Source organism: Tyto alba, unplaced genomic scaffold, assembly GCF_018691265.1.
Source record: "Tyto alba isolate M040663 unplaced genomic scaffold, T.alba_DEE_v4.0 Super-Scaffold_16, whole genome shotgun sequence".
Taxonomy (NCBI): Eukaryota; Metazoa; Chordata; class Aves; order Strigiformes; family Tytonidae; genus Tyto; species Tyto alba.
In genome coordinates, this window is record NW_024881278.1 from 25,632,311 (window position 1) to 25,645,416 (window position 13,106).

Here is a 13,106-nt window from a genome sequence, read left to right on the forward strand (position 1 = left end):
TACAGCCCCTGAAACCTGACTATACAGCTTGTATTTTACCTATCTCTTTTTGACTTAGCAAGGGCAATGACAGGAGTGAAATGGAAAAAGGAGGAGTCTGAATACCTTCTGTGTGCATGCAAAGTAGATTTAGGAACCCCAGAACATTTTAATTTTCTACTTATTTGTATTTCTGGAGTGCAAATGTAGTACACCTCACAAAAAAATCACCAGTGCAAACCACACTTTGGCTTCGGTAAAATCAAGATCTGAAGTAGTTGACAAAGGAAATAACAAAGATATTGGAAAATAAGATCACAGGGAACCTGTGAATTATCTTCTGTGCTAGCAGATCATTTTAATTGACCTACAAGTGTAAAACAAGGAATGTCTAATTTCCAGGAGTGACCTCCTCTGCATTTCTGATGAGAATTTTGAAAGAACTTAGCAAATTCTTCTTTGTAGAGATGCCATGGAGATTCCAGTGTGAGAGACCCAAACACACCACAGATCTTAGGAGAAGGGGTCAGCCAGGCAAAGTTGGCAATCAGGTATATCATTTTCGTTTAGACCCCCTACTGCATGCTAGTGAAGAAATTCCCTCTTCACAGGAAGAGTCATCCTGGAACCAGCTGCTGTGCAGGAGGGTACAGGACTGCCCTGGGCTATTTAGCTGTGGAGGAGAAGTGATGCACATGGCCTAGCTCCATGTCCAGTTCCAGACAGATGGAGCCTGGAGTTCAAGGCAGTGGAGAAGGTGCAGTTATTCTAGCTGTGCTGCCCAGCACTGCACCAGGGATGCCACTAGATGGATGGTCCAGATCGCTCAGAAGTTGGCTTAAAGATGTTTCCATGGCATTGTACTTTCCTATGTAGAATGACCTTAGCAACTTCAACTCAATGGTCTTGCTGGAATTGAACACGTGAAATTGTAACTTTTCAGTTTTTATCTCACTTACCTTGTTATTAGGGAATACCAGGTCACAATCATGGACTTGTATCTCACATTTTACATACAGTTTTGTAAGAAAAAAAAAGGCAGATGCACAATTAGGATGCCAAGATGCATTATTAAGTTTTCTCACTTCATGCAAGCAGTTGACATCCTGAATAATATTCGTAAAATGAAGAATTGAATCCCAGAATGAAAAAGCTTTAATGCTTTGAACATCGTCCTCCACTTGACTGATCTGCAGAAGCTAACTCTACAGTACATTTCTGATTAAGATTATTGGGCCCAAAAATCCCTGGCTAACCAAGAAGCTTCATTTATATCCCAGAGGGTTTTTTTATTCTGCTGCTCTCTGTGTCACACCAGAGAGCAGCTTCAGCAGACAGATGTTTGTTCCACTTGCTTTACATAGATGTTGTTTTAATGTTCTTTTCTGTGTCAGTCTCGTGTTGGCGCTTCTTGGCTCTTCTCCCTGACACAAGCCAGATGAGTAAAGAGCCTGCCAAGACTCCAGCTAGTGCAGCCACAATGACAGCCCAGTAGGGGACGGAAGATTCGGTTTTGTCCAAGTTGAGATTTGAATTTCTGAATCCACTGTTTCTCAGTGTGGAAAGAAATGGTTTCTCCTAAAAAGGGAGAGCAAAGGTTTTACTGACCACAGACCATGCAACAGGCTGCATTCAGACAATATGCCATCACCCCTTCCCAGAAAGGAACTGTCAATCTTTAGACTATCAGCTGTTTCTGCCTTCTGTCTATCTTAGCTCAGACTCTTTCCTGCCCTATTGCCTGAAAGTTCCTAGAGAAAAAAAAAAGGAACCATCTGAGAGAGCGATGGCATCATTTCCTAATTTGTTTGCTGCAGACAACCAAATGGAAATATGTAGACTCATTAAAACTGGCTTAAATAAGAGGCTTTCCACTGCAGTGAGGATAATTTTTTTTTGCATTAAATTTTAAGTAGATTTCCCTGTGTGTAACAAAACAGGAGTATATTTTAGCTATTTTAAACCTGCACAAGGATACTCTTTTAAAGAATTTTACTAATAAGAAGAGAAAAATAAAAGTGGTTAATGGAGAATATGGACATCTTGTCCTTTACTCACTGGGTTTGGACACTTGAGTTTTGATCTGTCATGGATAAAGCTGTTGTAAGTCTGCTTTCCACCAACTGGCTCCAACTGGAGAAAAGAAAAGCAATAGTCAACATAATGATGAATTTTTTTTTCCTCCCCAAACTCTCCTGACTTGGGTGGTTACAACTTTTTATCCAACCTTCTGGTGCTTGCAGCAATGAATAAATGTGGTAGAAGGTGCATCACAGCAAATTTCCCAAACATTTTAAAACTCGTGAACTGAAGACACTGAGAATCTGGTGTACTGACTGCACAAAATCTCCCTTAGGAAGCAAAGAACAGGAGAAGCCTTTCCTCCTTTTGCACTGAGTGGAGAAAATAACTCTGAATACCACATACTTTAAACATTCTGCTAAAACAAAGTGGTTCACTATACACCCAGTTCTCCCACGTACACATCTCAAATGACAGTATAAACTACAAAGAAACAAAGAACCCAACACATGACAGATGTTAGTCGTGTTACTTAGCACAGTACTAAAAGGAAGATGCTTAGGTGTCACGGTGACGGAACTGACTTCAGAAGTGATGTAGAGTTACAGGGAGAGGACAAGGCAGTGCCAACCTTTGCAGTCTTCACTCAGACAAGAAATTCCCTGAGAGTTTTTGCTGAGGCTAAGTTCACAAGATTGCAAGAAGTGAGTTAAATAGAGCTTTTTATGCTATCAGTCGTCAGTTAAGTTGTAATAGCTGGCCATAGGTTCACCCCAAGTCCATTTTAAACTCAAAATATGTCCAGGCTAATGGCATAGCATTTGTGGTTGGCTGGGAGTGCACATACCATCGGTTACCATAGTTAAACTAACGAGTAGAGGCTTGCTCAGTCATGTTAACTGAAGTGTTTACAACTGTGTATGGACACGTCTGAAGTAATGACTTCAGGACTGGCCCACAGAGAACCACGGAGCTGTCATCCAGCACTTCTGGGAATACAGCTCAGAGGAGTGCTGTTGCTTTTGCTATTCTCCATACATGCATTTACTGTCCTCAAGTATCAGCTGTATGTTGGAGAGAAACAATACCACAAGAAGCCCAACACAACACAGGGAAAACAAACTCTATTCATAATATTCCAATATGGAAACACTGGGAATACTTTCTCTCTCTAGTTCGGTCAAGAAAAAAAAAAAAAAAAAAAATAAAAAAAATTAAGAGAGAAAGATGAACCATGGCAAAATGTGACTAGGTAAGGGAAGAAAGCTAACAAGTGGAGAGAAAATGGGGAGCAAAACAGAATGCCAAGTTTTTATGATTGTCATGGAGTCTTGCTGGACTCATCTGAGAGTCCTAATCACTTGGCCTACCCGCCAGCTAATGTTGTGAAGGCTGAATTTGGTAGTTTTGTTGCATCTTAAAGAGAACAGCTCAAATTCTGATGTGGTTATTTGTAAGATGTGTGGCTCATATCCTGTAGCGTTCTGTCTGCAGTACGACTGGTTATTTGTAGATAATTGTAATACTCCCTGTGCCAGGGCACTTGGTAAGGAGTCTGGCGCAGAGCCCAGACAAAGGATGATAAAGTGCAAAGTTCTGTAGCCAGCCGTGCCTGCTTCATCTCTCTGCGATCTGTTCCTTAGGAGCATTAGTTTCTGAGCTTTGAAGATGACAGTATCTCCACGTCCATGAGTGTACAGGGCAACTTCTGGAAGAAACACACAGCTCCCCTAGAGCAGGTGGCAAACATGGAGGCAGAACACAAGCTAAACACAGTGTTCGTGTGCTCTTCTCCAGGGCCAGGAGACCAATGAGGTGGATATGGGACTAGTGGGGGCCCCTTAAGGCTACTGAGACCTCTGACTGCAGAGAGCAGGAACGTGCTTTGCTTTGCATGAAACAAAAAGTGCAAAGAACATCACGGTGAGGGAGAGGCTCCTTAAGGCATCCCCATCCCCGCATGCCCACGCAGTGGCCAGGCGCAGGCTGGCCCTTTATGTGTACTGACAAGAATCCATGTCATTTGGCCAAAAGCCTACAGCCTGCTGAGCTTTTCAGGGAACAGGGAAACAATACGGCCTTACAGTAAGCTTGCACAGCCTCACCGTACATGGGCTGCAAGTGAAAAGCAGGGATTTGTTACAAGAACTAGATTTAAATAGTAAGCAGCAAAATCTTCAGCTGGTATAGACTGACAGATCTCTACAGAAGGGAATAGTTGCTCTTCGTATCAGTAAGAACCTGATCCCTGTCACTCCAGTAGTAAGCTTTGTGTCAATATCTTTACATGCGTAGGAAATGAGTGACAGTCTGGACAGAATAAAACTCTGGTGGCATAGAAAAAGGACTGATGGTGATTCAGGAATGAGTAATGGCCAATAGGAACACCATGTGGCTACAGAAACCCAATTTAAGGCTACCTCAGGTCCAGTTACCATCTCCTTTTCTTCTTCAAACCTGCAGCCATGCTCAATTTGAATATTTTCTACATTTGCCTGAGGTTTCTGGGCCACCATTAACCCTGTTAGAACTACCACATAATGAAGCCTAACAGACTGCTGTCATCTGGAGTCCCAGGCAGGGAAGCCTGACAGAAAACAGGCGAATTTGCTGTACATGCACAAATCAGTCACTCAGACCATGTGCATCTACTGTACGTCCACTGCTTTCTCTAACTCTGAACCTACAGCTCATGTGCTATAGTGGGCAACTGCACCGACTTCTGCCCTGCATTTCTCAGTCCTTATATGCAAGTTTGTTCTGGAGTATTCTGTAAGTTTCTTATCTTGTTCAAACTTTTACTTAAACTGAAAAGAAACTCCCCTCCATTTATGCTTGTTTCTTGTACAAACCAGGATACAGGATTTCTGCTACCACAACATGTTTGGGTACTGGTGTTTATGAAACAAGAGGAAGAAATGTCACTGTGGCATGAAAATGCCAGTCTTCCTCCCACTGGGAGAAACATCATGGTTCTGAAAGCAACTGTGACCTTGGAGTTATCAAGTCCAGCATGAGCCTCTTACACATGCTTCCAGCACTATTCAAAAGCTATCATTTCCCCCAAAATGACAGAAGGAATGTGAATTCAAGCAGAACCATCATAGGTGTGATTTCAGCCCCCCATTAGTTTCAGTGACTCTACCAGAATTGCTTCAGATACTAGAGTGGGTGGTACAACATGTCCACACTATTAACGGCAGCAAAAATTCAATCACATGTGTGTTTTCCTAATAAATCTAACACAATCCACTGAAGAAAGGCAAACTCATTCAACAGACATTTTCAGGAAACCTACAGGACTGAATGTTTAGCTAGGCTGATTTTTTGCTATAATTCAAGTTATTTACCAAATGAGAAGGGAATCCTTCATTACATTAAGACTGTCAGGATTTCTCATTTTGAATGAGCATAAGACTTATACTGTTTTATGCAACATGATTGCTTTGGATTGTGTTCCTAAGCAATGCAGACTGAGAAGGGTCTCAGAGTTGAGCAGCCCCACTCTTGTTAGCATATCAGTTTTATTTCTTGCTTACTGTTTTGTTTCAGACACCTTTCTCATGGTCTTTTGTAGGGACTGCTACCACAAATGCATAGGGATCTAGTTCGTAACCTCTTACCATATTATTCCAGAGAGCCATAGCCATCTCAGCATAGCCTCTCACACTGAAATGAAAGCAGTCTGCAGCAAAGAAACTCAGATCTGGCTTGCCATTCTGTGATAAAAACAAAAATTTATTTCTCAGCACATTTCAACCTTTGAGATCTGACATATTATATCTAATAATGCACTGTACTTGGCATACTCACTTCACAATTTTGGTATCTTCCTGAAGGCAATATGCTTCTATTTTGACACTGCAAATAAAACTTAGGTACTCCTAACTGTGGGCTGATTACTGCATCTTGAGACCTTCTGTGTAATGCAGGCTGTTCAACTTCACACACCAATTTTCGTAACAAAGCTAAATTTGTCATTAAACCACAGTCACAACTCTTATGTGGACTCTGCCATTAACCCACACTCCACCTTGCACAGAACTGACAGAAAACTGGTTGCTTATTCCTGCTTGTTAAACTTCCACAACTCAGAACTACAACCTTTCAGGTGTTGAAATTTTGCTGAATTTCAGGCAGCATTAAAAATTGTGGGCTTATCCAGTTGTAACAAGCGTCTTTCCTATGGGAAATTTGCCTCATCAATATCAATATGGTAATAATTCTTTAGACTTGAAGGCTGTCAGAACAAAATGGGAGGGATATGACAGAAGAATCAGCATGATGCTGAACTGAGTGGTTTTGACCAGGATTCATGCTGAATATTTGTATCCCTAAATATACAGCATACACAATGCTAAGGCTGGAGAAAAGAAGGAGAATCACTGTTTGGCTTCAAAGGCTGCTTCCTGTTTCCAGGCTGAGATGAGCCAGGCATGCAAGTGCTGGTCTCCATGTGAAGGAAACCTGAACATACCCCATAACCCAGACCAGAAGAAAACAGTGGTGAGTGCCAACCAAGCCCCCAACAGGGAAAGCAAGAGGGGAACCAACATGCAGTTTAGAATAAGCCGGAGGGTGCTTAGGTTTAATGTGGGCACACAACAGGTGATTCCTAAAGCCATTTTGATTCACAGGCAGCACAGTCTTTTCTGTCTTCTCCTCTGTCACTCTTTTCACAGGTTCTACCCTGTGCTGCTTGACTGTGCAAAGAGAAGAAAACACAGTCCTCGTGGCATGGATCTTACTGCCTTAGAGAAATCAAGATACTGGTCCTTGTGTAATGGGAAAGAAAAGCAGAACTTACGCTATCCAGGGGCAACAAGGTGTTTCGGAAAAATGGCTGCATGACAACTGCAAAGTCCTCACGCTCTTCATACCGACCGCTGTTGATCAGCTGTAAGGCTTCAGCCTGTATGGAATTGCATGGTTGGAAAGAGAAAAGTTACTTACAAGGTTCATCTAACATTTGTCAGCTATCAAAAACATGCATATTACACGTCTTTCAATGTAGGAAGCAATAAATTATTAGTATAAATCCAGCTGAATAGTATAAAGCAGTCCAGGAAACAGCTAAGAAAATAATTTGGTTCATGATGAGATTTTCATGCACAGAAGCTAGGATAATCTGAAATGTAAAGTTGCTTAATTAAAAAAAAAAAAAAAAAAGGTAGTTCAAATCTTACTTAGAAAAATCAATGCTACACACTCACAATGAGATTCAAATACACAGAGAATTAAAAAAAAGGAATAAGACCAAAAATTTTAGAAGTGACAGATGAGTTCAGAAGGACAACTTGAGACTGAAGTGTGCTTGACTTTTCAGAAATATATGCCTGGAGTAAAACAAAACTTAAGCATTGAAAAATCAGCTGCCACTTTGGAAAACTATGGCAACAGACATTCATACAGATAACAAAACCATCTCCTCGTTCCTTGCCAATTTATGGGTATAAATTCTAATGCTCCTGGTCATATCTCAAAACATTTGTAGCCTCACTTCTTTAGTTGAGAAAAACACCCCCCTGGGTATGTTTATACAAGTATTTTCCAAGATGGATTTTCTGAGCATTATCAGATTCATCAAACAACATCCACTGCCAGAGCCAGAAGGGAAGACTGGAGAACATAATAGGAACTGAGACAGTGATTCCTGGATTGAAAGGATGGAATGATAGAAGAACCTTCTGCTCCAGTAGCTATTTGTAGCCTTTGTTAAATTTGAGTGAATTTTACGCCTGAGGCTATGAAAAGTTACAGCTCAGACAGCAAGCTGACCCGTGGCAAGCTATCTGTGTGCACACTCTCAGCCAACGGCAAAAGAAAGGAATATCAGATTGGTTTAGTTAATTTTCTCTGCTAAGAGTTACCACAAAACAGCTGATGCAAGGTAATTTTTCACTTTTGCAGTGTCATGTTAATTCATGTAAGCTATTAATTGGATTCATAACGGTCAAACACATATCAACAGAACAGCCATAATCAGTAACTCCTTTTCAGCTGTTGAAACAGCAACTGGAAACAGAACGGGTCTCAATATGCCGCCACTTCAGAATCGAGGTCAAATCATAAAGCAGTGTAGAAAGACTTGCACTGCTGCTAACTGGTTAGCTGGGTAGGGTTTTAGTTAGACTGTTGCCAAACTGTTTCCCAGTCATCCCTTTCTATCCTGCTGAGGATATGCATGAGAGGAAGGGCAGTGAAGAAAGCAATATAAAAAGACACAAGTGAAGATGATCAGTTACAGAATTGAGGTATTACCTGAAAATCTCTGTTAACTCTCTTAATTTCTTGTAGTTCAGCAGAATTTTCCTCAGGGTTTAAGAAGCATGGGCAAAGGTTCCTTCAATGACAGAAATACTATCATTAAAAGCCAACATCAAATAGCCTGTGCAATTCTTCAGCAATGCATGTCTGCTTCAAGGAGCTCAGGATAGGTGCTCAGAGCTCATATGTTGAAGGAAAGCCACCTTGTTGGCTTACTAATGGGCAGATACTTCAGAAAAAAAAAAAACTACTGAGGTACTTTTCAAAGTGAACACCTGTCACAGCTGCAGGATCCACAAGTTGAGTCAAACACAAGTGTTTAGTATGCTACACATTAGCAGGAAATCACACATATTGGAATAAAAAAACCCCAAACCCTACATATAGGCTTACAGCAGATTTTCAGAAATCTAGGGGTTTAAAGGTAGAAAAGACAAATTGCAAATGTAGTCTCGTGCCTTAGACCACTGTTTTATTCTGTTATCCCCATATCAAGAGGTAATAACTTGTGCTTCACTGAAATGCATCCTCTAAGAATGTGCTTGGAATGAATATGAAGACATCAAGCAAGACAGTCAATTCATTACTTTCCCTTCTAGTGCGTTCCAGTAGTTAATCGCTTCTATTATTAAAAATCTGTGCCCAACTTCATCTGTTGTTATACCTTTCTCTGCTAGACGACAAAGCCTTTTCATGTCCATGCTGACTCCTGTAAAGGCACCACTGCTTTCTAAAACAAGTCTCTCAATCTTCTTTGAATTAGGATTTTGGTCTCCTCCATTAGGTGTGAAAAGCAGTTCCTGGGTGTGCATTCTGCTGTATGCAGCCCAGCCTGCACCTCAGGTAATGCAGCACTGAATACAAGGAGAGGCATCAGGGATTTCAGCCTGTGCTGCTGAGCAGTGAATGGCTGGGTGAAAAAGGCTCTGAAGTTCAGTAGCATGGCAATTATATGGTGACCTGTGCTGTGACATGCTGCCTTAGAGCTGAGAAGAAAAGTGATGACTGCTATCTACAGGCGCATGCCTTCTAGCTGAAGTGTTGGAAGAAATAATAGAAAGCTGATGGAAACTAGTGCCACAGGTAAAGGCTGCAACAAAATAGTTTGGAAAGCTCCTCCTGGATGTCCTACTGTAGAAGCAGTTTAGATTGATTAAAAAAAAAAATAAATAGCTCTTTAAAGGTGAAGACCTGTTTTGCTCACTTACTTTGCTGTCAAAGCACACCTGGAAGAGCTCTCTGCAATCTGACGTAGTCCAGAAATCTCTAGTATCTCCACCATGTTGACAAAGACTCTTGGGAGCTGCAGAGATTATGATAACCAGACATACCAAATCACAGAACATGATACTACTACAAAGTGAGAAAGAAGTGCCATCCGTAGGTCAGGGAGTCAGTGCAAACTGCACCGACTGCAACCAATGGCACATGCAAGGATGATGTATAAAGGCAGGGGGAGGGAGACATACAGTGGATGTCAGCCAAAAAATTCCTGGCAGCTAGTACAAACTAGCTGAAACTCCGCTTCACTCCCTTGAGCATTTCCATCTTCTCAAGGGTAAATGAAACTTTGTCCAGTTGGTTTAGCCATTAAAACTGGCAGTAGGGCTGTGCTGTGTTTGGTCCACAGCAAAAATACTGTGAAACACAGTTTTCTTGAAACTGCAGCTCACTTTCTCAGAGTATTACCTAATACAGTTGTTGAAATGCAGTGCTGAGGAGCAGTCTGACTCCAGCTATTTGCAGGATGACCTTGTACAAAACAATCACTGACAGTCTATCAGAGGTAAGAAAAACAGTGTGCTTGCCAGGAACATGCTTACTAGGGTATCTTGAAAGCTTACCTCCTCATAGAAAATATCCAGAGTGTTCTGAAGGTGCTTTACATACTTTTGCACTGAATAGGTTTCCTGTGTAATTAAAAATAAAAATTGGATCAGCCTTCTTTAAGGAACCAAGAAGTTTAATAGTTTTGCCTGAACAAGGAGTCCACAGACTCTAGTTGCACAGCAGTCCATGAACTCAATACTTCTTTTTGCCTTTATTGGCAGATATACTTTCAGATCAAGAGGTTTATTGCTACATGCACACAGGTTATATAGTACTTGTGTTTCTATGTCACTAATATAGTCCCTTAATCTCTGTAGAAAATCCTGAGTTCTTGGCAGAGTTTTTGCCTGATGAATGACTATATAAATCACATCTCTGGATTTCATGTTGTCTTTTACGGGACCCAGACCAGACTAGTTTGCCTTATGAACAGAGAGATAGCTTTTTTTTTAATCTGCCAATCTGGGGAAATTGATACGGAGGCAGTTAGGTCACACAAACCCCATCGGCAAAAATGACTCTGTGGTTGTAGTTACAGAGATGTAGCTGTGGGGGCAAATGCTCCAGGCAGCAGCCTCTAAAGAACAAGCAAAACTGAGAGAACAGTCCCTGTTCATTTCAATAAGCTGGGGTCCAGATGCCCCAGTCTATGCCACAGTAACCTTTTCAGAGGGATGACCACTGATAGCTAAATAAAAGACATCTTTTTTCACTATAAACTGATGTTATTTCTTTCATCATCATTCTGAAGCAAGAATTAGACATCCTCAGTAATTATTATGTGGAGACGGTTTTCAGAATAAAACTTCACTTGTGTCCCCATAACAACATGCCTAAGACAGCACACTGTCTTGATTGCTTTGTCCGGTTAAGCTGGGAGAGCTCTTCAGTATATCCTTGGTGTTTTGTTCAATACGGGGCAGGTTGCTGGTTCTTAAATAATGCATTCCTCCAGAGCTACAGTGCCCCAATATGAAAGGCTGTGCACTTGTTTCTGGTACAATACAGATGAAAGGAAGAGGACCCCTAAGTGCTTTTTAAACAATGAGGAACTTTGGCTCAGAGAGAGAGAAAAGGTCAAATTTCCAGGGCTGGTCACTTGCCAAGTGCCTGGATGAACATGCCTAATTCAGAGATACAAACCTTGTCCAAGCAGTACTGGCATAGGTCATTGCCTCCAACGAGGACAGTGATCAGCTTCCAATCTTCCTTGAAGTTAATTTTCTAGTGGCACATAAAATAAACAGATATCGGCATCCATTGCTTAGGCATGCAGAGGTAACATCCACAAATGGGGTACAGACAGCATGGTGGACCAGAGAAAGGAGGCATGCTGAGCTAAATTGGCAAAAGAAAAGCATCCATCCAGAGGCAAAATGTGAACTGTTTGCTAGTCTAGCTGCAATTCACCTTGGCATCTGTAAGGAAATTCCATTCAGCAGACAAGATCTGTCAGGGTAGCTGAGCATGGAAATGTGTCTGTGGCAGAAAGCGTCCCTAAATGAATATTAGCTTCAGGACAGGGATGGACAGGAGAGATTTGCCACTGTGGATGAACACTGCAGGCTGCATAGGGATGAAGCAGTGTGGGAGTGGATGCTGGAGTGACTCACGGAGCTGTGGAACTGGAGTTGCTGGGGATCCCTGCCAGCTGGGCAAGTATTACCCCATGGCCAGGAGGGGCGAGGGGCGCCCCAGGGAACAGACAGCTGGATTAAAATAGAAGAGTCCAGGAGGCTGGTGACTTCACTGAGCTCATATAAGGGCAGCTGCAGCATCCACGTCACCACAAGCTAACAATAGCCGCTGCTGAGAGCTGGATCTCATCAAAACATTTTGTAACGTTTGGTACAAAGAAAGGAATCAAAGGCAACTATTTTTAGTGTTGTGCTTTTACATAACAAACATCTGCGAAAGGATCCCACAAATAGAGGAAGGGCCTGGGAATTACCTACAGGTCTGAATTCTCCTCCTTAACCAGCACTTTGCTCGGAAAGCCTTTCATGAAGGGGCAAAGTGTAGCAGGGACTTCTTCCCTCCCCTTTTTTAAAGATGCATAAAAAGCAGTGAATAAAGCAAAGCTCTAGACCCTTGTACTATTTTATTGAAGAGCTGTGCCAGGTCCCTTTACTCTGCCAAACAATTGGTAATGTGGAATAACTGACAGTGGGGTAAGCATGCAGCATCCATTAAGAGTGCTGGCACAGAGAGACACATGCTTTGACAAATCCTGCTTATTCAGTACCTTCTTTTCCCATTCAGCCTGATCCAACGAGCACCAGGCACTCCCATTCCCTCACAGGGTGCTCTCCCTGAACCAACAGTTCACACCCAGACAGTCATCTGCTCAAATTCAACCAAAACTTGGAGCAGGGCAGCCTTGGTTTCCTCCCAGATTTCCTCCCCCCACCCCAAACTGCAGCAGCAGCCACTGAATTAAAAGCAAGTTGCCCTTTTGGCACCCTTTGTATCTCAGCAGAGCTAGCACAGCAGGCTGGTCCATAATGCTAGATGTCCTACCAATTCCCTAAAAGCTTGTGGCATGGCAAGGATTCACCCAACCCTAAGGCTTCTGGCCACTGATTAATCACTTGCCTGTTCAGAACCAGAGTTTCAGAGGGCCTAATCTCCTGGGAAGACGTCAGTTGTCCCGCTTCCCAGCCTCAAGAGTGAAGAGTGCAATTCATGTTGGTCACCAGGTGCCTGCTCCAGTGACTCTACACTCAGCCTTCGTGACCTCCACTGTGCATGCTGCTGCTCAACTAAGCAGTCCTGTGATCTCGCCAGAGCCTTTGAATCTCCCCTCTTCCTCACTACCATCCTTACAACTCCTGTCCGAACTGTACCCTACATTAGTCTCCGTGTTGTGTGTTTGCACTTATCTGCATGGATTTGTACAGGTAAATTATCATCCCCTAAAGGCTAATCCCTGGCACATTCATCTTGGAAAGCGCACCAGAAACAAGGACACCAACTTTTCTTCCATCAATACAGCACTCCTCACTACT

General features: G+C 42.3%; 1 protein-coding gene across 1 annotated transcript in view; it reads right to left on the reverse strand.

The window, feature by feature from the left end:
* Positions 1 to 1,116: 1,116 nt before the first annotated feature.
* PLB1 (phospholipase B1) overlaps positions 1,117 to 13,106 on the reverse strand; it is an 81,902-nt gene continuing 69,912 nt past the window's right edge. The window contains exons 51-58 of the mRNA XM_042789621.1: positions 11,242 to 11,322; positions 10,113 to 10,178; positions 9,477 to 9,571; positions 8,263 to 8,344; positions 6,809 to 6,913; positions 5,625 to 5,720; positions 2,038 to 2,112; positions 1,117 to 1,557 (exon numbers count right to left, since the gene is read on the reverse strand). Of these exons, the coding sequence (XP_042645555.1) occupies positions 1,336 to 1,557; positions 2,038 to 2,112; positions 5,625 to 5,720; positions 6,809 to 6,913; positions 8,263 to 8,344; positions 9,477 to 9,571; positions 10,113 to 10,178; positions 11,242 to 11,322 (822 nt within the window). The 3' untranslated portion in view covers positions 1,117 to 1,335. The remainder of the gene's footprint in view (positions 1,558 to 2,037; positions 2,113 to 5,624; positions 5,721 to 6,808; positions 6,914 to 8,262; positions 8,345 to 9,476; positions 9,572 to 10,112; positions 10,179 to 11,241; positions 11,323 to 13,106) is intronic.